Source organism: Electrona antarctica (genome assembly GCF_951216825.1).
Source record: "Electrona antarctica genome assembly, chromosome: 6".
NCBI classification, from domain to species: domain Eukaryota; kingdom Metazoa; phylum Chordata; class Actinopteri; order Myctophiformes; family Myctophidae; genus Electrona; species Electrona antarctica.
The window spans coordinates 34095841-34123340 of NC_136811.1; the positions used below are offsets into that span (position 1 = coordinate 34095841).

The 27500-nt window shown below is 41.7% G+C and overlaps 1 protein-coding gene across 1 annotated transcript in view; it reads right to left on the reverse strand.

Moving 5' to 3' along the window:
* Positions 1–27500, reverse strand: part of syngap1b (synaptic Ras GTPase activating protein 1b) — a 109898-nt gene that overhangs the window by 7217 nt on the left and 75181 nt on the right. Inside the window, exons 7-19 of the mRNA XM_079502922.1 lie at positions 24587–24826; positions 21631–21966; positions 21250–21394; positions 20648–20792; positions 20039–20275; positions 19497–19698; positions 18674–18876; positions 15977–16187; positions 15017–15613; positions 12872–13324; positions 12243–12416; positions 10875–11086; positions 2428–2500 (exon numbers count right to left, since the gene is read on the reverse strand). Of these exons, the coding sequence (XP_079359048.1) occupies positions 2428–2500; positions 10875–11086; positions 12243–12416; positions 12872–13324; positions 15017–15613; positions 15977–16187; positions 18674–18876; positions 19497–19698; positions 20039–20275; positions 20648–20792; positions 21250–21394; positions 21631–21966; positions 24587–24826 (3228 nt within the window). The remainder of the gene's footprint in view (positions 1–2427; positions 2501–10874; positions 11087–12242; positions 12417–12871; positions 13325–15016; positions 15614–15976; positions 16188–18673; positions 18877–19496; positions 19699–20038; positions 20276–20647; positions 20793–21249; positions 21395–21630; positions 21967–24586; positions 24827–27500) is intronic.

A 27500-nucleotide genomic window follows, 5' to 3' on the forward strand; every position in this document is an offset into this window, starting at 1 on the left:
AATTGATTAAAAGTTCAATTACTCTCAACTTTTCAATTCATGAGTCACACCACTCATCAATGTCACTACTTTACCACTTTACACCTTTCTGTTTTGATTCTGTTAGATGTGGTAGGAATTGGCACACATTCATTTAGAATGTATAGGTAAACCAATTATTCAAATGCTCATCCAATAGCATAATAATGGCAACTCGATGCCTGCTTGAATTCTTCTTCTTTTCTTTCTTCTTTAATCATATTCACTCCGCTCCACACTGTTGTGTCTGTCACACACTGCCAAGGAGGTTTGGAAGTGGCCACGCCTGTTGTAACTGTGTGATTGCATCCCAGACTGAAATATTTTAATTGCTGCTTGTGGATAATATAATACCATGTATAACTTCAAATCTTGCATCTCCTGGGTGTCTCCACTTCCTGTATCTGTTGTTTCAATCTTTTTAGTTTTAAAAGTAGCAGCCCAGACTAGATTTTGACCTAGTCTTGTTGAGTTAGCAGAACACCAGTGGTCAGGGTTCAAATGAGACCATTGAGGTATCAAAGGTAGTTTATGTTGTGAATATTGACCCTAACCTCTGAGGCTGTGAAGAATTATCTGAAGCATACAGGTACAGTTGGAGGCCATCGATATTGTCCTTTTCTTTTTGCTGAGGTTTGCGTGATCTGCGCAAAAGGACAGTTAACCCATTTTGGGCGGGAACCCCTTTTGGTGTTTTAAACATTATGTTATAATTTAGCTATTGAAAAATAGCAGATCTACAAGCTCATAGCGCGCCACCGAGTGGCGCGCTACGAGCTTGTAGGTCTGCTATTTTTGAAAAATCGTAAAAATATTTATTTCAGAAAACTGGAGGATTTAGAAGGATTTTTTAAAATTTTGAGGTCAGGCCTAAATGGGTCAAATGATAAGGGACAATATCGGTGGCACCCAACTGTACGTGTCTGCACTATGCAGAGTGAGCCACAGAACCTCCAAATACAAATTCTGACAGAAAACTGATGGCGCTTAAAGCTGCACTCAGTGCACTGTATGCAATAAATAAACAATTGGAAATTTGGAAGCACCTAAAAACCACTGTGTTTTGGGATTCAGATTGTGACCGCAATGTAAGACAACTGTACAGAATGCCACCATTTGTCCTGGAAGATGGTGTATCCTAGATTATTGTACAATGATTATCTGCTGACAGCCTGACACTCAACAGCAGTTTGCTTATGCAGAGATGATTTGATGCAGTGTTGAAACAAGGTGAAACAAAGCGTGGAGGGAAGGCAAAGAGGGCTTTCCTGACAATGGCATTGACATGGTTTGCAATAATGTCTGCCAAAAGACCTCATGCACTGCAACTGGCTTTGGCTTACGAGTGAAATTATCTGTTGAAGAATGAATATGACACATTCAACACAGGATCACCACATCCAAACAAACGCCAAACCGAGGAACTAGCTGTGAAGTAGATCTGATTCGGATGATTCACTTGATAAGAGCAAACATTTGTGTGCTCAAAGGTTTATTTAACAAGAACTTAATTAAAATAGACAAAATAAACAACACAAAAAAGAGGCTACCATTAATATCATGAATGCATGATGCTCTACCATGGAGGCTTCAGTAGAGATTCTTCCACTTATCCATTTTAAATGTATTGCGACAAATGCACGCACAAACGTCCACGCACATGCAAACACATACGCGCACACGCAGTCATGCACACACACACGCACACGCGCACGCGCACACGCACACGCACACGCACACACACACACACACACACACACACACACACACACACACACACACACACGCACACAGGGGCATGAGATGGATGGAATGGTGAGCAATGATTTGGGGTTCAGCTGTTCAGCACCCTTGACCGTAAGTCTGGCAGCCATATCACAACCATGAAGCTGTTTAAAGGGCTAAACCCGGACAGCAAGCTGTTCAAAGAGCTCAACTCAGACATGCTCCGCGGAAAGATTTGAAAGAGAAAACCTGTAGACTTGTGTCAACATTGTGACAGACCCAGATTTGTTCACACACACACACACACACACACACACACACACACACACACACACACACACACACACACACACACACACACACACACACACACACACACACACACACACACATATGCATGCGCACAGAAACAACTGTACAGTATAGTTACTGTTTTGAAATGGAAATGGACACTCTTTGATATTCAATGCACCCCGCTGATATGTTGGCAGACAGGTGGCAGTCAAAATCCAGAGACGGAAAAAGGTCAAGGACAGAGCAAGACAAACGGAAGGTACCAGTTCACAGAGAGAAGACAAAATAATAACTACGGAGATGGAGGTTAAGAAAAGGAGAAAGAAGGACAGAGACACACAGGTAGAGGGAAGATAGCACGGGCCACCATACGTTCTCGGACTCACAGACCTGATCAACGAACATCCTGGTTTTTGGCTCAATGATTGGTGGTCCCCTTATCTCATCCTCCACAGCCATGAGTCTTAGAAAAAAGAGGGGTGAGGGTTGACATAGACAGAATAAGAGAGAGGAAAAGAGAGAGAGAAAGATGGCGAGGGAGAGAGAGAAAGAGCATTGAGTTCAAAATACATTATGAAAGCTTTAGAAGTTATCCATGCAACTGCAACATTTACAATGGCAAAATTGCCTAATTAGCTTGTCAAGTGGACACCAGTTACCTACTGTATCTCACATCTCAAATCTGAAAGCATGCTGGCACCAGGCCAGGCCATTCAAGACCAGGCCAGTGTCCACAAACCCTATGCCTATGAGAGTTTGTCGGTATTTCAGTTTGATTTGTTGGTATTTTTGCCGTGTTTTGCGAATGCAGTAACCACTGCCAATTATGTCAGATTGTTAATTAACTGAATGGTTAGATGAAGGAGATCCACACTTTTCCCTAGGGAATCACCAACACCACATGGCCCCATTGCCAGTCCTTGTGATAGTCACTTCAAAGGTTCCACAGGCCAGTATGAGGGAGCTTATTAGCTGATTTCACAGGCTAGTGAACGGTGCAGTTTCGCCATCTCTCAATGTTAAGCATAGGGTTTCATTTGCAATTTAATGCTGACCAGGCTTCTAATCAGGGTCATTTAGGGATTTGATGTCAAATGAATACATTCTACAGTATGCTGTAAACTCAATCAAATAGACACTCACAGGCATCATTTTTAATAAAAAAAAAAAGATGTCTGATTTGCATAATAGCCTTGTTGGCCTGATCATTGTAGCGTTAATTGCCATTGCATTTCATTACAATCCCTTTCCTGGTGTTGTTTTTAAATTCATGTCATACGTACTGGACACATTATGACGAACTGAATGAACCTGTAATATGATGTCATACAGTGAGATTGCTGACACATGGGCAATTTGACAGTAGAGGGTTAAGGTTAGAAAGTATAAAACATATATTTGATGCATATGGGCATCAGACCATCAAGATTGATATCACTGATAAATTGATTGATTAAGGGACATGAACACATTTTTGTATACAATTTACCTAAGCACAACAATCCCTTTATTTATTTTAATGTAAAACAAATTATAGCACCATTTAGCTGTCATTATTACCTAATGAGCCTTTTTTTTTTTTTTTTTTTTTAATAAATCTTTATTTTAAACACATGGAAGCTCAGCTGATTCTTCACATGAACAAATAATGGAAATCCACATATGAAGATTCAAACATAAGTGTTTTGATGTTTTATTATGGACGGGAAAATAATGAACACTGCAGGGGTATCTTACAAATGATTAATAGAGAAAACAAAGACTCAATCATGAGCATTGACAGAAAGAAACATTAAAACTGTCTCCAAAAACAATGGTATGTAACATGGGCGTACAACGTTATGTTTCTGAAATGACTTTAATATAGGCCTACAGACAGTGATTCATGAAAGTGAAAAGTGAAACAAAAAGGAGAAACAGAATAATCAATACACTGACACCACGGCGCGTAAACAGCGCCTCAAACTGTGACTCCGCCCACAACCGGGGGAAGTTGTGATTTGCGCTCGTTCACTGCAATGCAATTTGCGGCATTTTTCAAAACAATATTGAGCAGAGTAGCGATTATCAAACGTATTTGCAATGCCATACGTTGAAAGATCTGTTGCCCGTGGACAAGGCACGCTACCTCCGCAAGTTAGATAGCATCGGCATAGATGTTTGTCCGTATGTGATTAAGGATTGGACCAAGTTGCATTGGCAGCCATAGAAAATTATTACCCCAGGCTAAAACCGGATGTGACGTTTTTGGGCGTTCCTGTCTAGCGTGGTGTCAGTGTATCCAGTGGCGTGCACAGACATTTAGAGGGGCAGGTGCTCAAGTTAAAAAAGGGCACCTTGTGCAGCGCGTGGAACCGGCCGGTTGCCTTAACCCATTTTGGGCGGGAACCCCTTTTGGTGTTAGCATTATGTTATGCTTTAGCTATTGAAAAATAGCAGATCTACAAGCTCATAGCGCGCCACCGAGTGGCGCGCTACGAGCTTGTAGGTCTGCTATTTTTGAAAAATCCAAAAAAAAAAAAATACGTTTTTTTGTTTTTTTTCTTCAAAAGGGCACATTGCCAAAAGGGCAGGGGGTGCTCTAGCACCCCCTAGTGTCTATCTGTGCACGCCACTGAGTGTATCCGTGTACATTTACTGATAGTGTGTTCAGCATAATGTGATCTGTCAACAATGAGGTCTGAATATTTTGCTACAGAGAAAGAAGGCAAAATACAAGAGATAAACTGCATGGACCAAATGGATTATGAAAATACTTGTATGACCTGACCTATACCGTGGTTCCAGAAGGGTGGGGGTTACTGACAATACAATAAGCAGGTGGTTCTCAAAGTAGGGTCCGATGATCCAAAGGGGTCCTTGTGGGGTTCCAGGGGGTCCCCAGTGAAATTGGTTAATATAGCATCAAAATCAGTTGGACCACTTTAGCCCTATTTTATACATCACCTATGTGAAAATAACCGATCTTCAAGTTCACAACGCACCACGATGAGACGCATTGTGATCTTGTAGATCTGCTATTTTTAAAACGATCTAGCAAAACTAAAAACAATAATAATATTTCACAGCATTTTAACAATATTAATATTCTATGAGGGTCCCTGGCACCACATCTTTTCATATGGGGATCCACGGCCAAATACATTGAGAACCACTGAAATAATCGATCAAATTTAGACAAGAAAGCATTTAGAAGGTAATTTATAATAACATCTCTGTGTCCTTGATGGTGTCTAACTTATCATGATACAATAAACCCCACCCAAATAATACAACTTCAAGTCATTTCACTATCAGGCCGTTTGGTCACAAACACATTAGTCCACAGAAGGTTCACAATAATTGGAACTACGTATTTGCAAGGGTTCAATATAATTTTGGATGTACAGTAGTTCAATTTATACAGCCTATCCATATTATATGCTTGCTACAAAAAGAGAGGCAGACGTACTGATAGAAATATTCATATATAACTATTTCTGGAAGGAAAGATTTGAAAGAGAAAACCTCTAGACTTGTGTCAACATTGTCACAGACCCAGACCCACAAACCAATACACACACACACACACACACACACACACACACACACACACACACACACACCACACCACACACACACACACACACACACACACACACACACACACACACACACACACACACACACACACACACACACACACACACTACCCACACGCACACTACCCACAGGCACACACACACACACAGTCCTTTTGATAATTCTATTTAAATCATACTGTACCATGACTGTGTTAACGGTAAATTCCAACTTTCTTAAACAACTGTACTGACCACCATATCACTGGATAGCACCAATGACAGATTGCAGATCAAAACTCAAACCAAGCATATACAGCAAAATCATACAGATAGAGAAATGGTATCATTTTCATAAATAGCATCAATATCAATCTTAGTCTTTCATTCTTAAATGTTAATAAATTCACAAACAATATACAAACTCATAAATTAGGAATAAATTGTGGAATATAGTCAACATACCATATCTCTTATATTATGGACTTACAGTGTGCTAGTGCTATTGATATATAGTGTAGCACCTGGTAAAACATTTTGAAGGCAAGGGGTTACTGTAGACATACTGTACTGTACATTGTGTAAAATATATCAATATCTTGTCGATGTAATAATATCCAATTTTATTATTGCACATCTCTTACCAATTACATTAACTATTGCAAGGTTAATTTCATTACAGCTATAATGTAATAATGTAATTGATACAATATATATATATATTAATGGAGATAATTCTGTATATATATATATATATATATATATATATATATATATATATATATATACACATACAGAATTATCTCCATTAGGCCTCTATTATTATGCTATGGCTCTTATGTCACTGATTTCAATTTGCTATAGATAACAGTTGTATTACTATCAAATGTTCACAAGGCCTATACTCAAACTAATCCTCAAGAAATAGTGGGCATTAGAATCATGATTAGAATGGATTAGCAGGACAATACCCAGCATGCATTGTGCAATGAGTGGAGCTGAACAAAAAAAATCTCAGTTGCTAACCTCCCTCCCAAATACTTACCAACCTTAACCACAGCAAAGTCCAAACCCATGTCTAAACATCTCTAAACGAATGCCTAAACCCAAACGTCCGGCTGTTCCGGCTATAATAATAATAAAAATCACACCCGTGTGAAGTGAGGGGCGCTCTAATCATTGTACATCATCGTACATCATCATCAAGAATGATGGTCCCTTATTGGCCAATGGTTCCCACCGACATACCCAGCCGATTTGCTTAGACACATATGACGTAAATTCTCCATTCATTGTCAATGGCATTTAATGTTTGTGTTCAGACAACACAAACATTAAACACTACAGCTGTTTATAGGAGGGGCTAGCGCCCCTCAAAAACAATAATAATGGTAATTATTATTATTAATCATGGGTATTTTCGTGCAAACCGATCCACCCTGACCCTACCGTATAAGTGCTACATACAGTCAAGAAACATTGCTGCAAACTCACTGCAGCTCCCGAGTCACCAAGCTCCCGTTATACTGTTGGTCAGTTCAGAGCAGCTTAAAGAAGGCGAATGTTTATCTTCAAATTAAAACCTTTTAAGATCACTTGCTGAACAAAATAAAGGACTGCCATAGCTAGCTGCATAGCACCTGACAACAGATTAACATGGCATTGGTGTGTTATTCACAAATAGATTTTCTATAAATTCTCGAAAATGGTTTATTTGATAGCAATGTATCAACTTTTCTTCTCCTACAGTAGCAGCCATGAATTTAGTTATTAGTTATTTAGTTATTCATGATATATACTGTAACTAATTTGCAGATCCCAGATTCTCAGCATCATGTATATTTTAGAATGGGAATGGGAAATGGTAAAGGTGCTGTAAGTGATATTTTTGGTGACTACAAAAACATTTGGTAAAAAAGTAAAAGCTCTACAGTATGTTTTGATAGTAATCGTTTCTATAGAGTGTTTGCTCAGTAACAAGGGTCTCCCCGTCTCTCCAGGTCTTTAATAAGCAGAAAATACATTTTCAGGTGGGTCACCAATTTCATCCAATCAGGAGAGAGAACACGTTTGTCAGCTTTATTTATTTAGTTTTTGTTAAATCACTTCCAATTACACTTACTATCCAATTACTATCCTGTATCATGTTACTGTTTGCCTAAGAAATCAACTGACAGATTACAACTTGTCCAAAATGCAGCAGCCAGAGTCTTAACTAGAACTAAGATGAGAGAACATATTACTCCAGTCTTGGCCTCATTGCACTGGCTTCCGGTTGTTTTTAGGATTGATTTTAAAATTCTTTTACTTGTTTATAAAGCTCTCAATGGTCTCGCACCTTCCTACCTACATGACTGCCTGCCGAAATATGTCCCAAACCGCCCCCTAAGGTCTTCCACTGCTGGCCTGCTCGCTTTGCCTAAAAAAAATGGCAACAAAAAAATACGGGGAAGCAGCTTTTTGCTTCTACGGGCCGACGGCGTGGAACAAACTCCCACTGTACCTTCGACAGGCAGCCTCTGTAGACATTTTTAAAGCTCAGCTCAAGACCCACTTCTACACCCTTGCTTTTAATTGATTTATTTGTCTTTTTAAAAAATGTTATTCATGTCCTCACTGTATTGTTTATGCCCTGCCTTTCTTTTCTTTTTTGTGTAAAGCACTTTGAGCTGCATTTCATGTCATGAAAGGTGCTATACAAGTAAAGTTTTATTATTATTATTATTACTGTATGATATCTCTCTCACGATTGGATGAATTTGGTATCCCAACCTGAAATATTTTCTGTTTACTAAATAGCTGGAGAGCCAGAAAGACCCCTATTGCTGAACAAACACTCTATAGCAATATTATTCATACTATAGGAGAATAGAGCTATAGCTAACAAAACACATCACTTATACTGTACCACTTAACATTGATTGCTAAATCAAATCATAAATAAAGGTTGTTAGTATACAATGTCAATATCATATAGTTACACTTGTCATTCCAAGTAGATGTCTTTTAGATTGGACTGTCCCCAAATGTTTTGCAGGATTGTGCTTAGAATGAAGAATTTGTAATACAATCACATCCAGAATTCCAGATGTGATTGGGGTTATCTGGCAGTAATACAAGCAAAATGGAAGCATTCAGACCTGCCCGTTAATGCAGAATGGTGTGATGGCATGATAAAAAGGATGACATGAGGATAACCACCACCTACTGTAGGACTGTGGATTAAAAAATATTCCTCTCTTGTGCAATACTGGCCGCTTCATTCCACAGAAGAATGTCTATCTAATCATGTCCTTCAGTGAACACTACAAGGTGTTCCATCTAAAATGGAAGAGCCAACTTTATGCCACATACGTCCAGGGTCTTTTGATTGAAGGTCCCGAACAACGCCTTGTGCAAACTGTATAATAGTCTGTCCAACGTACAGACAAGTCTCTAGCATCCAGGATTATCAAACTTTCAATCCTCTTGTGCTTTTAGTGTTCAGTTTGGTGGAAGATTCAGTTGACGTTAATTTGAATTAATTCAAGTTAATTTGAATCATCTCAAATGATCAAGGGATGCAGTTAAAAACCCAGCATGGTTTTGAAGAGTGCAAAAGTACAAAGGATAAAGGTACTGTATGTCGTGGATGGTATTATGTACAAGCTAGGACATTACAGATCCATACAAGGTGACCAGAAGTGTCTCTGTCTTCATTTCGTTTCTTCTTCCCTGGAGTGGAAGAAGCAATATTCTCTGTCATAGATATCTGCCCTTCAGTTGCAGGGATAAACTATTGTACATGGACAAGAAATGATTTGACTCCTTTCCTCACAGTGCCCATTAACTGATCTCTCAGCAGCATAACACAATAGAGTATGATTGCCAATGTGAAACCGCAAGTAAAATGTTCACTGAGCATTTCATATCCAAGACAGTATCACAAGGCCTATACTAAAGCCGTGATACACTCAATTGAATACTTTCTCAATCAACGACCTCATTTTGAAGGCAGTCAATATGAACGAATCACTCAAAAAAGCATATATATTTTTTTACTAAAATTGCGAGTCAGCTGGAGTTCTTTGCAGTCTTTCATACATGATATTCCTAAGAATCCAGTATGCCTTGCAATGAAAAGCGGATAATAGTCTTTTAGTGTTTTTCACTAAAAGACTCTATTGTCTATGGACATACAGTATATAGACCCTTTAAAAATGTCATATCCATTCTAAAGCTTTTGCTTGTGATACACATCTCCTTCTAATCTTTTCCGGAGTGTAGCACTGAAAATAATGAACTCCAACATCTACCCTCCAATATTCATTGAAAACATCTAAATACAGCTCTATGACAATATATACTGCACCATACACTCATCTGGCAATGTCTCAAGACAAATTCAGTGTATAATTGGTAATTCGGTCAGCCAAAGACTACAGTATAATCTTAAAGGATAAAGTGTTTCAGTTTTCCACAAATATATATAGTAAATGCCACTTTCTCAAATGATTACATTTGGCAATGAAACTCGAAAACAAAGTAAAGCCCAAATTATACTCTCTGTGTCCATGTAGGCGCAAGGGTCCACATGACGTACATTTTGTCACCACCTCATTGCCACGTGGACATCTACCTGTGAGCGGGCAAGTACACTGACTGCACATGCACTAGAAAAGCACAATGGAAGCTCTGTTTGAGGAGAGGTTGAGGGACGATATCCACTGCAACCTGCAGCTCTATAACTCATCAATAGAAGATTATAAAGATGCATGAGCTTGGTTCAGGGCTCTCCCCAGGTTGGCAAAGGGAGAGTAGCGCCCAGGATTACAGCTTAGGCAATTGGCACCGGGTGAAAAAATGGGTTACACAAATCGTGGGATAAAAAAAGAAAAGAGAAAAAAGACAACCAAATGTGCTTCTCTGAGAGTGATTTTCCTGATAGTTGGAAGAGATGAAAGTGTGTGCAGTGCAGGCAGAAGTGGAAGTATCTGCGAGACTGATTCAGATGTGTAGTGTGCATGCGTAGAACCTGCAGACACCAACATGTAGTGCGTATAGAACCACGTATGCGTCCACTGTACGCAGACCCTCGCCACTACACAGACGTACAAAGTATAATCAGGCCTTAACAATGAGGACTTTACTGCGTAGTCGAGTCAGCTCAGTCATTACCACAGTAAAGACATGTGAATACAGCTGCCCTAAAAATGAATACAAAATCACATGTGGTATGGTATGGTATGGCTCAGCTTTCATTGACCCTCCTTCCCAACAACAACAACCTCCATTTACCTGCTAATTATTCCTTTAATTTGGGAGTCTTTCTCCGTTTGCTGTCGGTGTAGCCTCCTCTCACTGTCGTCAAGGCGATTCTGGTACTGCAGGAGGATTTTATTGGTCGTCTGTTCCTGTGTGAGGAGCCTCCTCTCGTACTCCTCCAGCTTTTTGTGGGACATCACCAGGCGTTCCTTCAAGGAGTGGATCTCGTCCTCGTACTCGCGTACCTGTGGCAGAACAAGAAACGCACACACAGAGAGCAAACTTGGATGTTCTGGTACTGTAGGTTCAAAACGTTTAAGGGTTGAACTGTGTCCAGAGACTGTACACACTGATACCAGGGTGGGAATGATCCCCATTGGCTGATGGATTTGAAAATCCCCTCGCCACACTCGTATATCTTTTCTACGTCCAAGCATAGACATGGTAACGCCCCGTCTGCCTCTGATTGGCCTACTGACACTGCCAGCCTTACCAGAGTTTCCTCCGAGGTGGAAGATACATGCTGGATAGTCTGCCGCGAGGTTACTCAGTGGTGGGAAATAAATAAATAATACAAGTACGAGAATGACAGCTTGGCACGCGCGACAGTAACTCTTATTTTTGTAGAAGAGGCAAACTAATATTGTTTATGCTGTTGGCCTGTTTATTTGTATACATGTGTAAACTTGAAACATTGTACTGTAAAAAGGTCTCTTTTCCCTTGATCTTTATCCTTTTTAGTATAATAGTATTAGTTTACTATAATTAGATTAATACACGATAATCAACACTAACACTTTAATTTAAAACACAGGCAAATCAAATCACATACGTGTTCATTCTGTTCAATCAATTATTCAATCAAAGCAAACGGCACAAACAATATTAGTTTGCTTCTTCTACAAAAATTAAAGTTACAAGTTACTCGTAACTCGCGTGTTGCCATTCTCTTGTACTTGTACCACGGAGTACCCTTGCATCTCGGAGGACAGGCAAGACGGGCAGTGTCGGTAGGCCAATCAGAGGCAGGCGGGGCGTTACCATGTCTATGCTCGGACGTAGAATAGATATACGCTCGCCACATCCATGAATTAACCAGCCACAGGTCTGTTACCTTCCACAAGATGCTATCATGCTAGTAGATCAGAAACATCAAAGTTTTAACAATATTTGGCTGGTGATCTGTCTTCTTGGTAAAAACCAAATCTCAGTGATTCAGTAGCAATAGAAATGACTTGATGTTCCTCCATAAGTGAGGAATAGGGGGTAAGGGTTTCATAGGTGACACCAATTTGAATGTCATTCTGACATTGACTTTCTGTTATTATTAACTCTCCAACTGAGTAATTTATTGACTATTCACACCCTCCTACTGAAACAATGAATAGCTCTGATACGTACCCTGTCCATGCGGGACTCATCCATGCTCTTTGAGTACTCCTTCAGTTTGAACTCTTCACGGTCAACCCGAGAGCTTGCAATGTCAGCAGAGAGGTGAGGCATGTTGGAGACCCAGGCCACTGTCCTCTCGTTAGCTGGGGTTGGAGGATTGAGGGTTGAGGGAGACTGGGATCCCTGGGAGAACAAAACAATGTGAAAGGGAATTTTGTGAATGTGAATTCATTATGTGATATGTTTGTTCAGTGAATGTTCCATGTTTTTTTGCATTTATTTGCAACTCTTGAACCTTAGTCAAATCATCTATTGTAACTATATGATCAAGTGTCATCATATCCTACAGTACTCATTGAGGTACAAGGCACGAAATGCATGGCCATATAAAAATAACGTTACATTATATAGACATAGTAGTGCATTTAAACAAGGGGTCTTCAACAGGGGGTCCGGGACCTCTAAGGGGTCCTCGGAGTAACTACAGGGGTCCAATTCTTTGTGTGATGGTGAACATTAGCCGAAAATAGCAGATCTACAAGCTCCCAGCGGCTCGCGGCTTAATCATAGACTCTGAAACAAATCAAAGAGAGAGAAAGGATCATTCAGAGTGATTAATGAAGGGCTTTCTGAATCACCTGTTTGCTAATGGTGGGCTTGAGCAGATGTTGCTGTTGTGTCTGTGTCTGTGTCTGTGGCTGCGGCGGCGGCTGCTGCTGCTGTTGCTGTGGTGACTGCTGAGTGCTCTGATTGGTGGTTCCCTGCGGACTTTGGCTCTCTCTGACAGAGCTCTGTTGGTGGGGCAGGCCCGGGGCCGTGTTATCTTTCACAGACAGCTGCCGGGACCCCTGCTGTTTGCCAGCGTAGCCCGACTCTGGCGACTGGAGGAGATTTCCGCTCTGCGGTCGCGTTTTTGGTGGAGCGGCGGGCGCCGCGGCGGAACTGACAGACAGCTGATGGGAGGCCTGGGATTTGACACGTTGAGTGGGAGGCGGGGCGACGGAACTCTGGCGCACAGGTTGGACTGTGGATGGGGGAGTGGCCAGGGATGAGTGAGACGTACCCGTCTGGGAGGCCATGCCCAGGTTGTCCTAAATAGAACACATTACATTTTGCCTTTTCAGTTCCTCCGATTAAACAAATAAATGAACAGACACAGGTTAAGACTAATGTAAGGGTCGTGTTTGATGCCATAACAACATCATATGTAGTATAGCAGGTAGTAGTATATCTTTGCTGTCACCTGTCGGCCAGAAACCAGCTAACTCCAAAATGTAAAATTTTCATCAAAGTTAGTATTGTGACTTTATTAATAGTCAAATAGTTTACTTACATAAGAGGGTGAGAGGGGATGGAGTTAGCTGCTTTAGCAGACAGTTTGAGGGTCCAATGGAGTTAGCTGGTTTTGTCAGTCCTAAGCACTTTCTAATACATTTCATTGGTTCAATATTTTTTAACCAACACACATAAAGGGTATTAGAGGGTATGTGCATGACATCATCATACCCAGGAACGCCTACTAAGTAGGCATGTAACGATATATCGTATATCGATATATATCGATATTAATCCCGATGATATGAATCGATTCATTGAAATTAAAAAATAGATTTTCAAAAAAAATGGAAGGGGCTAGTGTGTGATGTGAAATGTGAGCTTTAGTCATATTCCATCATATTCAAGTGCTTTTGGAGAGAAATGATAGTCACTTTCAGTAGTAGAGCACTGTAGAGGGGAGCTGTGTGTGTCTGTGACTGTGCCCAGGTGATGATGGTCGTTGATACTCATCAAGGAAGGCAATTATGTGGCTGCACTGTCAAAAGTAATGCTACTTTTTTGCAATGTAGTTAAATAAAAAATCTCAGGGGGGAAGATAAATTATATAAAATTAAAAAAACGGTAATTTTTCTTTAAAATATATATATATTTTAATATCGTGAAAAATCGTATCGTGAACCTCATATCGTGATACGAATCGTATTGTGAGTTGAGTGAATCGTTACATGCCTACTACTAAGTGGCAAAAAATTACTTTCTGGCCTTGACAGCCGATACATCCACACAGAAAAGTCCTATCTGATTGCATTAAATTACATTAAACGATGTTAAACTCACTTTGTCACTCGATTTGACACCCACTTCATGCATGCACATACCCTCTATACTATAGAGCGTCCCAGTCCCGCCCCCTACCATGGACCAGGAAATGAATCCCAATGCATTTTTCCCATAGACATTTCTATTAGTATTTATTTAAAGACGGTTACGCCGCGGACAAAGCCAACTCGAGTCGTGACAACTCATGACAACACAAACAATATTTTGGACCAAACAAATAATTACAAAGAAGAAAAACAACAACAAAAGTGTTGTAACCTGCCGTTTTTTCTTCTTTCTAATTATTTGTTCGGCCCAAAAAATTGTGTTTGTTGTCATGATTTGTCACGACTCGAGTTGGCTTTGTCCGCGGCGTAAACGTCTTTAAATAAATACTTTCTGAAATGTCTATGAGGAAAATGAACAGAGAATCATTTCCTGGTCCTGGGTAGGGGGCGGGACTGCGACGCTCTATTGAGGGTATAGCTTTAGAGTCTATAGCATTGAGTTATTCAAAAAAATTCCAATGACCGATGTGAAGTGAGGGGTGCTCTTATCATCATACATCATCATACATCATCACATTCCGGATACATCATAATTTGCGTCCTCATCTTCATCTTCAATATTTGTGTTACGCAATGTGTGTGTTTACACGAACACTAAAAATACTGTATACTGTGTACACTATGTACCTGTATTATGGACATCTGCCTCCGTCCATAATCGGCCCTGCTGTAGTCATCGCTGTAGCTGTGTGAGTGGATGATGCTGGGTGGGCCCAGATGACCATCCCTGGTCCTGAGGGTGGACAGGTCCTCGCTGCGGGAGAAGCCTCCGTGTGCAAACTGGGGGATGTAGGCCTGGTGGGAGTCCTGTTCTGGGGCCAGTAGCAGAGGCGGCGGTGGCTGGGCCCGGCTATGCTGGTGGTGGAGCTGTGACTGCTGCGGCCCGTCCGCCGTGGCCAGATGGAACAGCGGGTTCTGGAAGGAAAGCGGGTAGCGCATGGCGGCAGCCTGCTGTTGTTGCTGCTGGGACAGTGAGTCGGTGGTGGTACCCATCTGGCTCAGCTGGCTCAGCCGAAGGCCGCCCGAAATGCTCGACCCGCCAGAGCCGGCCGACAGTCGCCCGCCGGCCCGCAGCTGGCTGCTCAGGCCCGAGCCCAGGCCGCCACCGCCCCCGCTGCTCAGCCCACCGAAGCTGCCCATGCCGGCGATGGAGGCCTGGGAGGGGTTGAGCATGTCCACCGACTGCAGGTTAGACACGGTGTTCATTCGGGAAACCTGGAGGTTTATATACGTTTTTATTGACACTAAGAACCTAAGTAATAAGGGATTATAAGAGGCCGGCGTGCCTGCTATGTTATTCCGTGGCCACGGATGATATTATGGGGGTGCTTTTACCTATAGAGGCCTCGATATTGGAATGCCTGAATTGTTATTTCCCAGGAAATACCGCTAGAAATTGCGCGAGTGAACAAAAACAAAAAACAAGATGATGATCTATACAGTCTTATATTATTCACTGGAAAAGGCTATTAAGCATGGCCCCTATGCGGGGTCACCTTAAGTTCCCTTTGGCTCAGTGATTTGGCAGACCTACTCAATGGAATGGTAATTTCTCAACTCAATGTGATAGAAACTCACCTTGGGGTCCGGGTCTGTAATGTCAGAGCTGCTTGTACAGTAGGCTGGGCTGGATCGGGCCAGTGGAGGGCGGGGAACATAGAAAAGGTCTTTGGAGGCGGCTCGATGGAGATGGTCACGTTCCTGGAAACTCAGCTGGGAGCGGGATGGCATAACCCCTCCACTGGTCACCCCAGAGGTAGGGGAAGGCAAGCGAGTGATATCTATGGAGCTGGAGAAAGGCAACATAGAATAATTCAATTCAATCATAGAATAGCTGGAGGGGATGGCTAGTATGAAGTGATGTCAAGTCAAGCCAGTTTATTCGTGAAGCACATTTAAAGGAGAATTCCGCACTAGCCGTTTTTTTTACTGAATTCTGTTGATTATGTGTATTAAAGAATAAGTTCTAGGGCGCTGGTCCTTTAAGAAAAGGTAGGCGGGGCCTCTGGCTTTGCATCGCGGACCCCCAAGGGTCCGCGGACCCAGGTTCTAGGGTTCTAGGGTTAAAAACAAAAACTGACCAATGTGTTGTACAATGAATTAGAGTCCAATCAGTAAAACTTCAAGTAAACAAACAAATAATGCATAAAAAACTAAAAAACTAAAGAGGAGTTAGCTGTACCATTGGAGCACCACAATGGATCTCAAGCAAAAGATTACGTCGAATACCGTATGAACCAGGGACGAATAGTTTTCATAATCCTCATGGGGCCCTTTCTTCGTTTCACACTAAACTCAAGCGTTTAGATTCTAAACACTTATTTGTAACACTTTTTAAACGTCACAGTGTTTAGTTTATAAACAGAAGAGCATGTTTAAATGCCATGATTGCAGGCTATAGTCCTGTCCGCCTCGGCAGGTTCTGTGTTTTGTCGCTGGGACGGCGGAAGGTTTCAACGGCAGGCTGGCAGCCAGGGTGTTCTTGCTGGTTGTGGTTTCATTGTGAACAAGTAGCCTAAGAGGGTGTTTACACTGAGACGATCCGCAGTCAAACCGCATACATTTTGTATCGTTTTGCCCTTTCATCTACACACTGCCGACCAAAACGGTCAATGAATCCGTTCATTTTTTAAACCGGGTCCCAGAGTGGATAAATATGAAACCGCAACTTTTGCGCCACTGTGTGGACGTCCGAATCCGCATATTTCCTGGACCGATGACGCAAGAGCCCACATGTGTTTTAAGACGCATGCGCCACCCCCGAACAATAATAAACAAAGATGGCAGCACCCAGCGTTGTACATTGCATTTGTCCTGCAGAAAATAGTTAATAGTTAGGGCTTTTACAGCTAATGTACTGCTCCTCCAACACACCACCACCGTTGGCAACAAGTGGACATGGAGAATAGCATTCTCCTGTCTGTTTTTGTTTACATCGGAGCGTCTGCACTGTTGCCAGATTGTGTGAGAGAAATAAGCAACCAGGTCTATGAAAACAACCCCAAAAGCGACCAGGTTATTTGAGAATAGCAGATCTACAAGTTTGCGTCGTGATGTGACACGTTGTGAGCTTGTAGATCTGATATTTAAAAATATATATCATGGAAAACAAAGTGAAACATGTGGAATATTTTTGAAACAGAACAACAAACATTCTGATTGACCAGATGACAATAAATATGTTTTTCCTCTTACTGTAGATTAAGTGTTGTATTTTTTAATTAGAATACTTAATATATAGTCCAATCATGTATTTAGGAAATGTATTTAGGAAAATCTATACAATCATGTCCTAAACCTAAATATTTTATTGTAGTCTATCTTGTAGCCTCTACAGGTAGCCCATTGGGCTACTTGCCTCAACCAGGCACTTTCCCTTTTCTGTATTTTTGTTATATATAGTTTCATTATTTAGTTTGTATAATGTGCTAAATAAAATAAAATAAAATAAAATCATATCATAGGAAACAAGACCAAATAATCAACTATACACTTAACAAGCCAAAAAAGAAGCCCAAAGTCGCTTATAATAAACAGACATGGCAACACTGGCATCATGTCTTCTTCTCTCTTTTTGAGGCTTTGTGCCAGCTAGTGCTACACCACCACCTACAGACTGGCCATATATACTACAGGCGCATTCAGGGCCGGTTGCCGTTTTGGTTGTTTTAGTGTAGACACATAGATTAATTGATTCGATTAAGTGTATACAGTCAACTTTTTGACACCGACTCCTTGATATATTTTAAAACGTCTCAGTCTAAATGGGGTCTAAGAAGCAGAGTAAGTACTGTATGCATGCATATACCCTTACCTACCTGGCAGGTTAAGCACCCAGATTAGCATTTCAATGCCTGATCTGCATGTGTACAAGGGACAGGCAACGCGGTCCACCCCCCACCACCCCCTGCCCCGGACAGTGAGGAAAACAGACGTGTTAAGGTGCCAGACTTGGATGGTTAGAGCGGCGCGATTACATACAAAGTCAATGCAAGACGAGAATTGCGCGAACGGGCGCGACCTGATGCGGCACAAACGGGACGAACCGAGGCGAATATATATTCAGGTCCAATTCCTCATGGGGGCCGAGATCCCTGGTCCAATTCCTCATGGGGGCCCTGGCCCCCCGGCCCCCACAGACTCTACGTCACTGGTATGAACATTATGTATTTGGTGTTTTGAATGTATTTGAAGCCATCTGATGACAAAATGGCATTATAAAAGCATAGGTGCTCATTGAAGCCATTATTCAAGAAACAAGAGCCACATACATACCTATTGAGATCCCTCATCATGAGGTTCTGAAACTCAGAGGACACCCCCCTGTTAAAGCTAGGTCGTGACAGCAGCCTATCTGCCTGTCTCTCCTGAACCCTGTCTGTCTGGTGGCTGGGCTGCCTCTGGAGGTGGGGGTTGCGCAAAGCCATGCTGATGTCATTCAAGAGGCGGGGCAGCGGACCCAGTTTGATGATGGCATCCTACAGTTAATAGAGGGAAAATAAGTTGAATTTTGACATTGACATTTTGACATATTTATTTCACATACTATATTACACTCCATATCTATTTTGGTCAGGACCACTCAACAAATGAAATACAGTTATACTTGCAGTTGATTGATGGCTAAAGATGTTCCCCAATTTTGGCTAAGTAGCATGCTAAGCAAAATCAGGGAACACTATGTAAAACTATACTATGTATAAGAGTGGACCCATAGAAAGTATGAATCGGTTTAACTTGAGTCATTAAGTCAAACTTGAATTACATCTTAACGTTAGAGCCATACAACACAGAATTACAGTTTTACTTTAGAGCCATACAACACAGAATTACAGCTTAACGTTAGAGCCATACAACACAGAATTACAGCTTAACGTTAGAGCCATACAACACAGAGTTTTGAGCCACGCGCACATGAATGTCAGTTTACCATTCCGTTTAACCTTTGGGTTAGGGAAAAAGGAAGGGGCCAAGTACAGCCCACTGGGGGAACACAGTCAGTGAAGTATATAGGATTTAATATTAAAATAAGATGTATTGATGGTTATGTGACGAGTGGTGAATCTGACTCTGAGTTGTAGGCATGTCTGTGTCTTACCTTGCTGAGCTGGGCTATAACCTCCCAGAGGAGACTGTGCAGTATTGACAGTTCTCTTCCCAGGTCGATGTAGCCCTCGAAGCCCCCTGCATTACTAACACTGTCTACGTTGGAGATCTCATACAGGAACTGCTGCATGGAGCCCCATTCTATTTCTAGAAACTCGTTCATAAAGCTCATGTACTCCTCTTTAGTGCCAAACCTGGGGGTAGGAGGGAAAACAGTGGAAGGAAGGCGGATGTTAGAAGGGGAGGTGAATGGTGAGTGGATAAGAATGACACAAATATTTGAGGATGAACACTTTTTTAATAAACACTTTTTTTGACACAAAATTATGATTAGTTTTAAGGAAGGTTTGCAAAGCAGGTATGCTCTTTTACAGCCATGCCTTGTTGCACTTTATACTGTAGTTCTATTTCATGCTGTAGTTGGAAATAGATCAAATAATCCGTGGGTATATACCATATCAAATTAACAAGACATTTACATTTAACTGCATAAACAAAGGCCTAAATTCACAGTAGTAATTCAAAGGAACTGACTTGGAGAAGTTCGCCAGGTTCTGCACCACTTTAGCGATAAGGGTGAGGGTGCGTGACGTCTGCTCATCGGGGTACTCCTGGGTGAGGTTGAAGAGGGAGGGAGACATGACGGCGGGACACAGGAAGCGCAGGAAAAGGGAGCCGCTGATGAGGCGATCAGCAATGTCTTCTCTCCCCCTTTCTGCACAGCGCACTCTCCAGGAGGCGAAGACTTCCTTGAGCTCTCGTGGAAACACACTATTGAGATAAAGATAATTATGTGTTGGCTACCAAACTTATGGACTGATTTTCTTTATTACTGTGTGAAAGGATTTCTTTGTTCATAGCTGATACAAACTTGCATTGAGAGGTTGTAGTTTATTTCTTTATATATATAGGTATACCACGGTTAAAGTGGTATAAAAGGATCTAAACAGCTCACTGGAGCTTGAACACTGAATCCTTCACATATTCAAATGATGCATTCGAATTCGAGGACTTCTTCCAGGATTGGGTACCATCCAGGTCACATGAAACAAAACATATTTTTAGTGATAGGTTGCTGTAAGTCCCATGGAAGCACAATATAACAAATCACACTAAATTGCATTGCATTTGCTGAATACTGACCAATGGGAGTTGACAATCTTGCAGAGTGCCAGTTCACAGCACATGCGGAGATTGGCTTGGTGGTCTGGGAGCACGGAGGGCGGGGTCCTCATGGGATCCACCTCACAGTTCTCCTCTGATTCATACAAGGCCCTTATGAACTCCCCTGTGAAAGAATAGCATGAAGAACAAAGCTGTATATAAACAAGATCTGTTTAAATTCAATTTAGCTAATTACACATTCAAGGGTAAAATGCTGAATTGAATGTTACTACACCTCTCATAGTGAAGTTAATTAAAAGATGATGATGATGATGATGATGATGATGATGATGATGATGATGATGATGATGATGATGATGATGATGATGATGATGATGACGACGACAACGACAAATACAATGATGTTGTTTTCTATAAAATAATACTTATTATTATTACTGATATTGGAAGATTAGAGGTTATGGTGTCTCTGGTGTTTTCTATACATGACAACTATTTACTAGCAATTATTGCTGTCATTTTGAAATTCGTAAAGTCTCTCACATCAGAATTTCAATCAAAATGTAGTTCTTACATTTGAAATGAAATTTGATTGAAGGAGTTAAATCACCCACTTATACCTATAGCATCCTTGAGGTACTTATGTCCAATCAGTTTGAGGTACTCTTCTATGGCTTTGGTGGCCAGAGTGTTCTCTCTGAAGATAAGGTGTTCTCGGTCGATGAATCGGTCTACCTCACACATTGCCATGTCTGACAGGAAATCCTGGAATACAAACAATATTTGTTGTTTGTATTTAAAAAGCAAAGGGCAAAAATTACAAATAAGTTTTGATTTCTCAGGCCATCTGGCCGATTTCCATTGGTTCAACAAAGATCTCACAAAACGTTCACTTGTAAAGTACTACTGATGTAATATACTTATGCACAATTTAGTATACTCAAATCTATTAAAAGAAGATCACATGAGATCTGCCTTTTAGAGGAATCAATGTGCTGTACCTTAGCTTTCCCTGTGCTCTGCAATATGTGCACCAGTGCACAGGCCACCTCCTCTTTGCTCTTGACACTCAGCACAGGCTCCAGAACAGCGCACAGGGTTCGATAATTATTGGTGACATACTCTGCAAACTCCTTGTACAGCTCCATGGGCAGTATGCTCATGGTCTGGTAGCGGGATTTGAGGCGTATGGATGCATTGATGACCTTTCCTCCTCCTCCACCAGCTCCCTTAGTGAGGACGCTAGGCTGGATGACCGGGTACCACTGCTCAACGAACTGTCGGCCGGTGATGCTTGAGATGGGGATGCTGACCAGCCCCAAGTATGTGCTCTTTTCCTTAAAAACAAAGGAAGCGATGAGTCATAAAACTATTATTATGATAGAAAAAAGGTGGAGGTACTGTAAAAGGCCACAAGATAATACAGATATATAATAACAACTATCTGTGGTCTGCGTTCCCTACTTTTGCTTAGCATGCTGCTTAGAAAAATGTAGGGAACATCTTATGTGTGGAGCCATTAACGCCAAGATTAATTGTATTCCATTTGTTGCAATAATCTACTTAATGAAGTGAGTGTTCCTGACTGAAGTTTACATGCTTTTCCAAAATGGGGAACATTGTATTTTTGTACGGGTTATATATGGCTGTCGTTGTCAGTGTACTATTGCTGACACATCCTCATCAGGAATACCATATCCATATCCATGGTGTTGGTTTAAGCTTATACTTGGAAACCTACAGTAGGATGGACAGGAGATTTCTAAACTCAGAGGAAGCACTGGGCTGGGTTATCAGCCGAGCACATCATCTTATGTGGGCTGCATTTTACCATGGGGACATACCATAGGCTACCGATAATGTGTAGTCTTAGAATAGGATATAGATATAGCACTGTTATGCTATGCTATTATCACAGCACAGCCCTAGGCAGGACGCAAACCACAGTCCTAGAGACCTACAAGTGCCTGCAATCCCCCAAGAACACAAGGCAGGTAGAGCCTCCTGTTGGCTCTGGCATAGAGAAAGGACAATAGCTGGAAGCCTAGATGAGAGGGGCAGTGATTTGGCCATTCAGCTGCATTGGCCTCCCGTTGTTTTTAGGATTGATTTTAAAATTCTCTTACTTGTTTATAAAGCTCTCAATGGTCTCACACCTTCCTACCTACATGACTGCCTGCCTAAATATGTCCCAAACCGCCCCCTCAGGTCTTCCACTGCTGGCCTGCTCGCTGTGCCTAAAAACATGGCAACTAAAATACAAAGTGAAACGGCGTGGAACAAACTCCCACTAAACCTTCGACAGGCAGCCTCTGTAGACATTTTTAAAGCACAGCTTGCTCTTGCACTCTTGCTTTTAGTTGATCTTTTAAATTCCTTGTTATTCATGTCCTCACTGTATTGCATTACTGCTATTATTGTCTCCACCAGGCATGGGGAGAGAGTATGTTTTGCACTCCGTCCGTGTGTGTGTGTGTGTGTGTGTGTGTGTGTCCATCCTTACGTCCGTTACCAGCTAATCTCTGGCAACGTTAACCCGGTCGATGCCAAACTTTGACCTGCATTTTCCACATCTGCCTTTTATAGCGCCACCATGAGGCCGACTTTTGTAAAACACATTTTTTGATATTACTCCTCCAGATTCTGTCCAAAAATCTCACTAATCGATACACAGTATCTCTATGGTCATGTGCTCAAGTCGGATCTGTCCGATATTTCATATTCCATCCTAATTGGCTAAAATTGGCTTTCACAGTTTTCAAGATTGCCCCGTTTTGAACAAAAGCCTCAAATCATGAACGCAGCATGCAATTTACGTGAAATCTTTCACACATTTTCTTACTAGGCTGAGGAATATATCCCACCCTTTTCACATTGGCCTGTTATAGCGCCACCAACAGGTTGACTTTTGCAAAACACATTTTTGGAACAAAATGCCTCAAATCATCCAATTGCCATCAAAGGCAAACATGTTATGTCTGTTATATGTTATATTACTCCTAAACATTTTGCCAAACATCTCACACAGTCCTATCCTCCTGGTGGAGACCTGTGCCCAGAAGGGCACTTTTTCTAGTTTTAATGTTTTATGCCTTTCTTTTCTTTTCTTTTTTTCTCCATTGCTCTGTAAAGCACTTTGAGCTGCATTTCATATCATGAAAGGTGCTATACAAATAAAGTTGTATTATTATTATTATTATTACCTTATTATTATTATTATTATTATTGCTGACCCACCAACTGGAGAGTGTTGTGGTTAAGGGTCGAAACACTCTAAGAAGGTTGGGGACCACCTGATGACCTCTCTTCCAGGCCAAGGTATTTACAAACTGAACTCCCTGGGCAACCACTAGGAAAGTCTGGATGGCAACCGAGGAAGGTCGGTGACGCTGGAGAGACAGCTGACCTCCAGGAAAGACTGGCAGGGTAACAGGGGTTAGCAACCCCTGTTGCAGCACTCGCAAGAGGGCACCACGCAAGCTACAGAACGTACAAATGAGCAATACCCCAGAGTCTCCTGAGAGGAGGGGAAGAGAGAGACTCGCTAGGACAGATTCAACGGCAACAACAACGACAAGAGAAGGCTCAAACAACCCAGTGATTTGGCCAATCACTGCTGACCCGACAACTGGAGAGTGTCGTGGTTAAGGGTTGAAACACTCTAAGAAGGTTGGGGACCACCTGATGACCTCTCTTCCAGGCCAAGGCTTTACCCATCATAGATGGATTATAATCACATCTTTGATGTATTTACAAACTTTAGGACACATACAACATATTACCCCAATCAGTTACCTTTGTCTCAGAGGGGGTATTTAGCATAAAACTGGTATATGTCATTTTAATCCCCATGACAATATAAATCTACTTTGAGTAGCAATATAGTTATTACATTCATTTTTAGATCTGATTAGATCAGATATCCACATTACATAATCTCCCTCAGTCTCCTCTCACCTTGCGTCTTTTCTTGTCTGTCTCCTTGTATAGATGAAGGCGTAGGTTGCGGACAGCTGGAAGGTTGTTGAATTCAAAGTGCTCGCCCCAGAAGACCGTGTCAGTGCGGGGTTTGCTGGTGGTGCGTGCATACAGCATGTCATCCAGGCAAAGTTCGCAGTAGTATCGCTTTTTGGCTGGAAGTTCACGGGCCTCGATGATCCAGAGTTTGAGCACATTGTCTACCCTCCGGCTGTTGTCCTGTGAAGTCAAACTTGTTCATGAAGTGCTTTTAACAAACTGGGTGTGTCGATCACAAATATAGGTACTGTAAAATTAAAATAAATGATTAAAAAAAGTGTTTTTGTGCATCTTGGAATGTGTATTTGCTTGTGCGGGTTTGTGTATGTGTGACTTTTGTGTGCATACATGTTTGTGTGAATATAGTGTAAGAGCACCAGTGCACTGGGAAGTTAACAGAAGAAAGGAAAAATAAGAGCTGATAAGTTGGGCATTAAAGTAGACTGTAAGGTACAGAGTAATAAATAGGTCTGCAGTCTGGACCTACGTACTGAAAGAGATGAAGGCAAGATGATGAAAGTACAAAGGGGAATAAGAGACAGGGAGAAAGATAAGAGAGAAAATGGTCCCAGTGGGTGAAAAAAAGGAAGAATCCATCTGCGTATGAAAAGAAGCCAGTGACACGATGAATGTGCTGCCAGGATGAGAGGCACAGGATGTATTTATGAATTGTAATGTTACTGGAGAAAGCTGTATTCTCTGAGAACGATCACAAAGCCCCGGCTATATTTGACATTCCCCTTGGGAGTAGAGAGTTCTGCATTGATTGCAGAGACCAATGTTTTAGTCAGTGGGGACACCATGGAGAAATCAAACCCCATTCTTAATCTCCACAACATGGTGTTAAATGGTCTGCATTTATAGTGCATTTCCAGTCGACTACTGTAGTAGGCCCGTAAGTGCTTTACAATGTACTACACATTTATACCCATTCACATAGCGATGGCGGAGTCAGACATGCAGGGCGCCTGCTCATTGGGAGCAGTTCAGGGTTCAGTATCTGTCTTCGACATCATGAAACAGAGAGGAGCAGGGTATCGAATAGGAACATTTCGGTTCCAAGACGGTTGCTCTACCTCCTAATGAAGCCACTGCCCCCTTCTTAAAAGGGCACTTCACTGATTTGCATCCAAATCCCATTGTATTGAAGTTGAGGACATAACAAACGAACAAAATGTTGGAGTGTGTTTTATGTTTTTTGTTTTTTATCTGTGACATCACATACTTGAGTTTCAGTTCACTGGAACCAGCCACATGCTTCACAAGATTTAGTTCAGCCTCTAACTTTATTCACTATTGTATTCACCATCAAAAACTCAAATATTTTGGAGGGGCCTGCTTCCTGTCCAGGAAGAACTGAGATTAACTTAAGCCTACAGCATGTCACTGAAATCACAAAAAACAACAAAAAAAAACACTCATGTTTATTATGTCCTCAACTAAATTAGGATTTGGTCCTCGCAGATTATGTGCTATGAGGATTTTAAGTAGTCCCAACTGCACTTTTTGCGCTTCAAATATTCTTGGTACCTTCTTTAATATGTTTTTTTTCCTACCCGATTTCGCATCAGTGAGGGGTGGGAGGTGCTGGGTCAAGGTCAAGTTCAAGTTTATTTATTGGGGGCCGTCTGGACGGCAGACGGCTGTGGAACTTGAAGGACAACGGGAGTTTGCTAATTCACAACAACTACTACTACTTTGGTATAACTGACTGACAAGGTACCATTTGAGTGGGCAAAACCTTACATATACTAAAATGTTTATAGGGTCAATATAAGTAAAATAATATAGCCTTTCCATGAGTATCTTTTTATTTTATTTTATTTCCAAAAAGACCAATGGCATATTATAAGTTATGAATCTTGAACCTATTAAAGGCAACTAAAATTGTTGTAAAAGTTGTTTGCTGTAGTAAATAAGGCAGTGTGTTTGAATCTGCATACAGGGCACTCGCCCTACCACCCCTCACTGGTGCGAAATCGGGTAGGAAAAAGGGGGAGGCAGTATAGAGACCAGGATTACTACATGTTTTTTGTGAGGGTACCTACCCTAGGCCTAGGGGACACGGGGAGAACATGCAAACTCCACACAAAAAGGCCCTTTTGCCCACCTCACCTAGGTTATGGGCGATGATAACGCGGAGGAGAGAACACGCCCCCCAGCGCCCACAGCGTTCCTGGCAGGAATCGAATCCAGGAGTGACAGTACTGTTGTTCCTTCCACATGACTGTAAGTCCTCACATTGTTATTTATGATTGCCTTCACTCATCTGTATAAATGCTAATCAAATATTGAAGGATGTAGTTATGGCTGTTTGCCTTGGAGGCCGAAAATTCTCAAAATTTAGTTTAGTTAAGTTAATGACAATTGAGCATCCCCGCCTCTGCAGTGAGTCTTGTCTCTGCAGATGTATCTAGTTCCGGATGCAAAATGCTTGTTGTTTGCGAGAGCCCCTGTATGGAGTCCTTGAAGCGCCATGATGCAGCCAGGAACCCCTATGGCCTCAGCATCTGGATGAGTCATTCAGCTCCGCTGGCATTTTGTCTCAGTTTGGCTCTGGAACTTGTGGTCGGCTGGTTGCCATCAAATGCACATTTTATTGTACGCCTGTCTTTTTGGAATCTGAGAGAAAATTGGGATGTGTTACCTTAGAGACATCCTTCATGTCTAAAGGGCTACGTTCCAACTAATGTACTTTGGGGGTGGAAATAAAAATCATCTACATACTGTGTGTGTGTGTGCGTGTGCGTGTGCGTGTGCGTGTGCGTGTGCGTGTGCGTGTGTGCGCGCGCGTGTGTATGTGTGTGTGTGTGTGTGTGTGTGCGTGTGTGCACATATAAATGTAGAGGCGGCT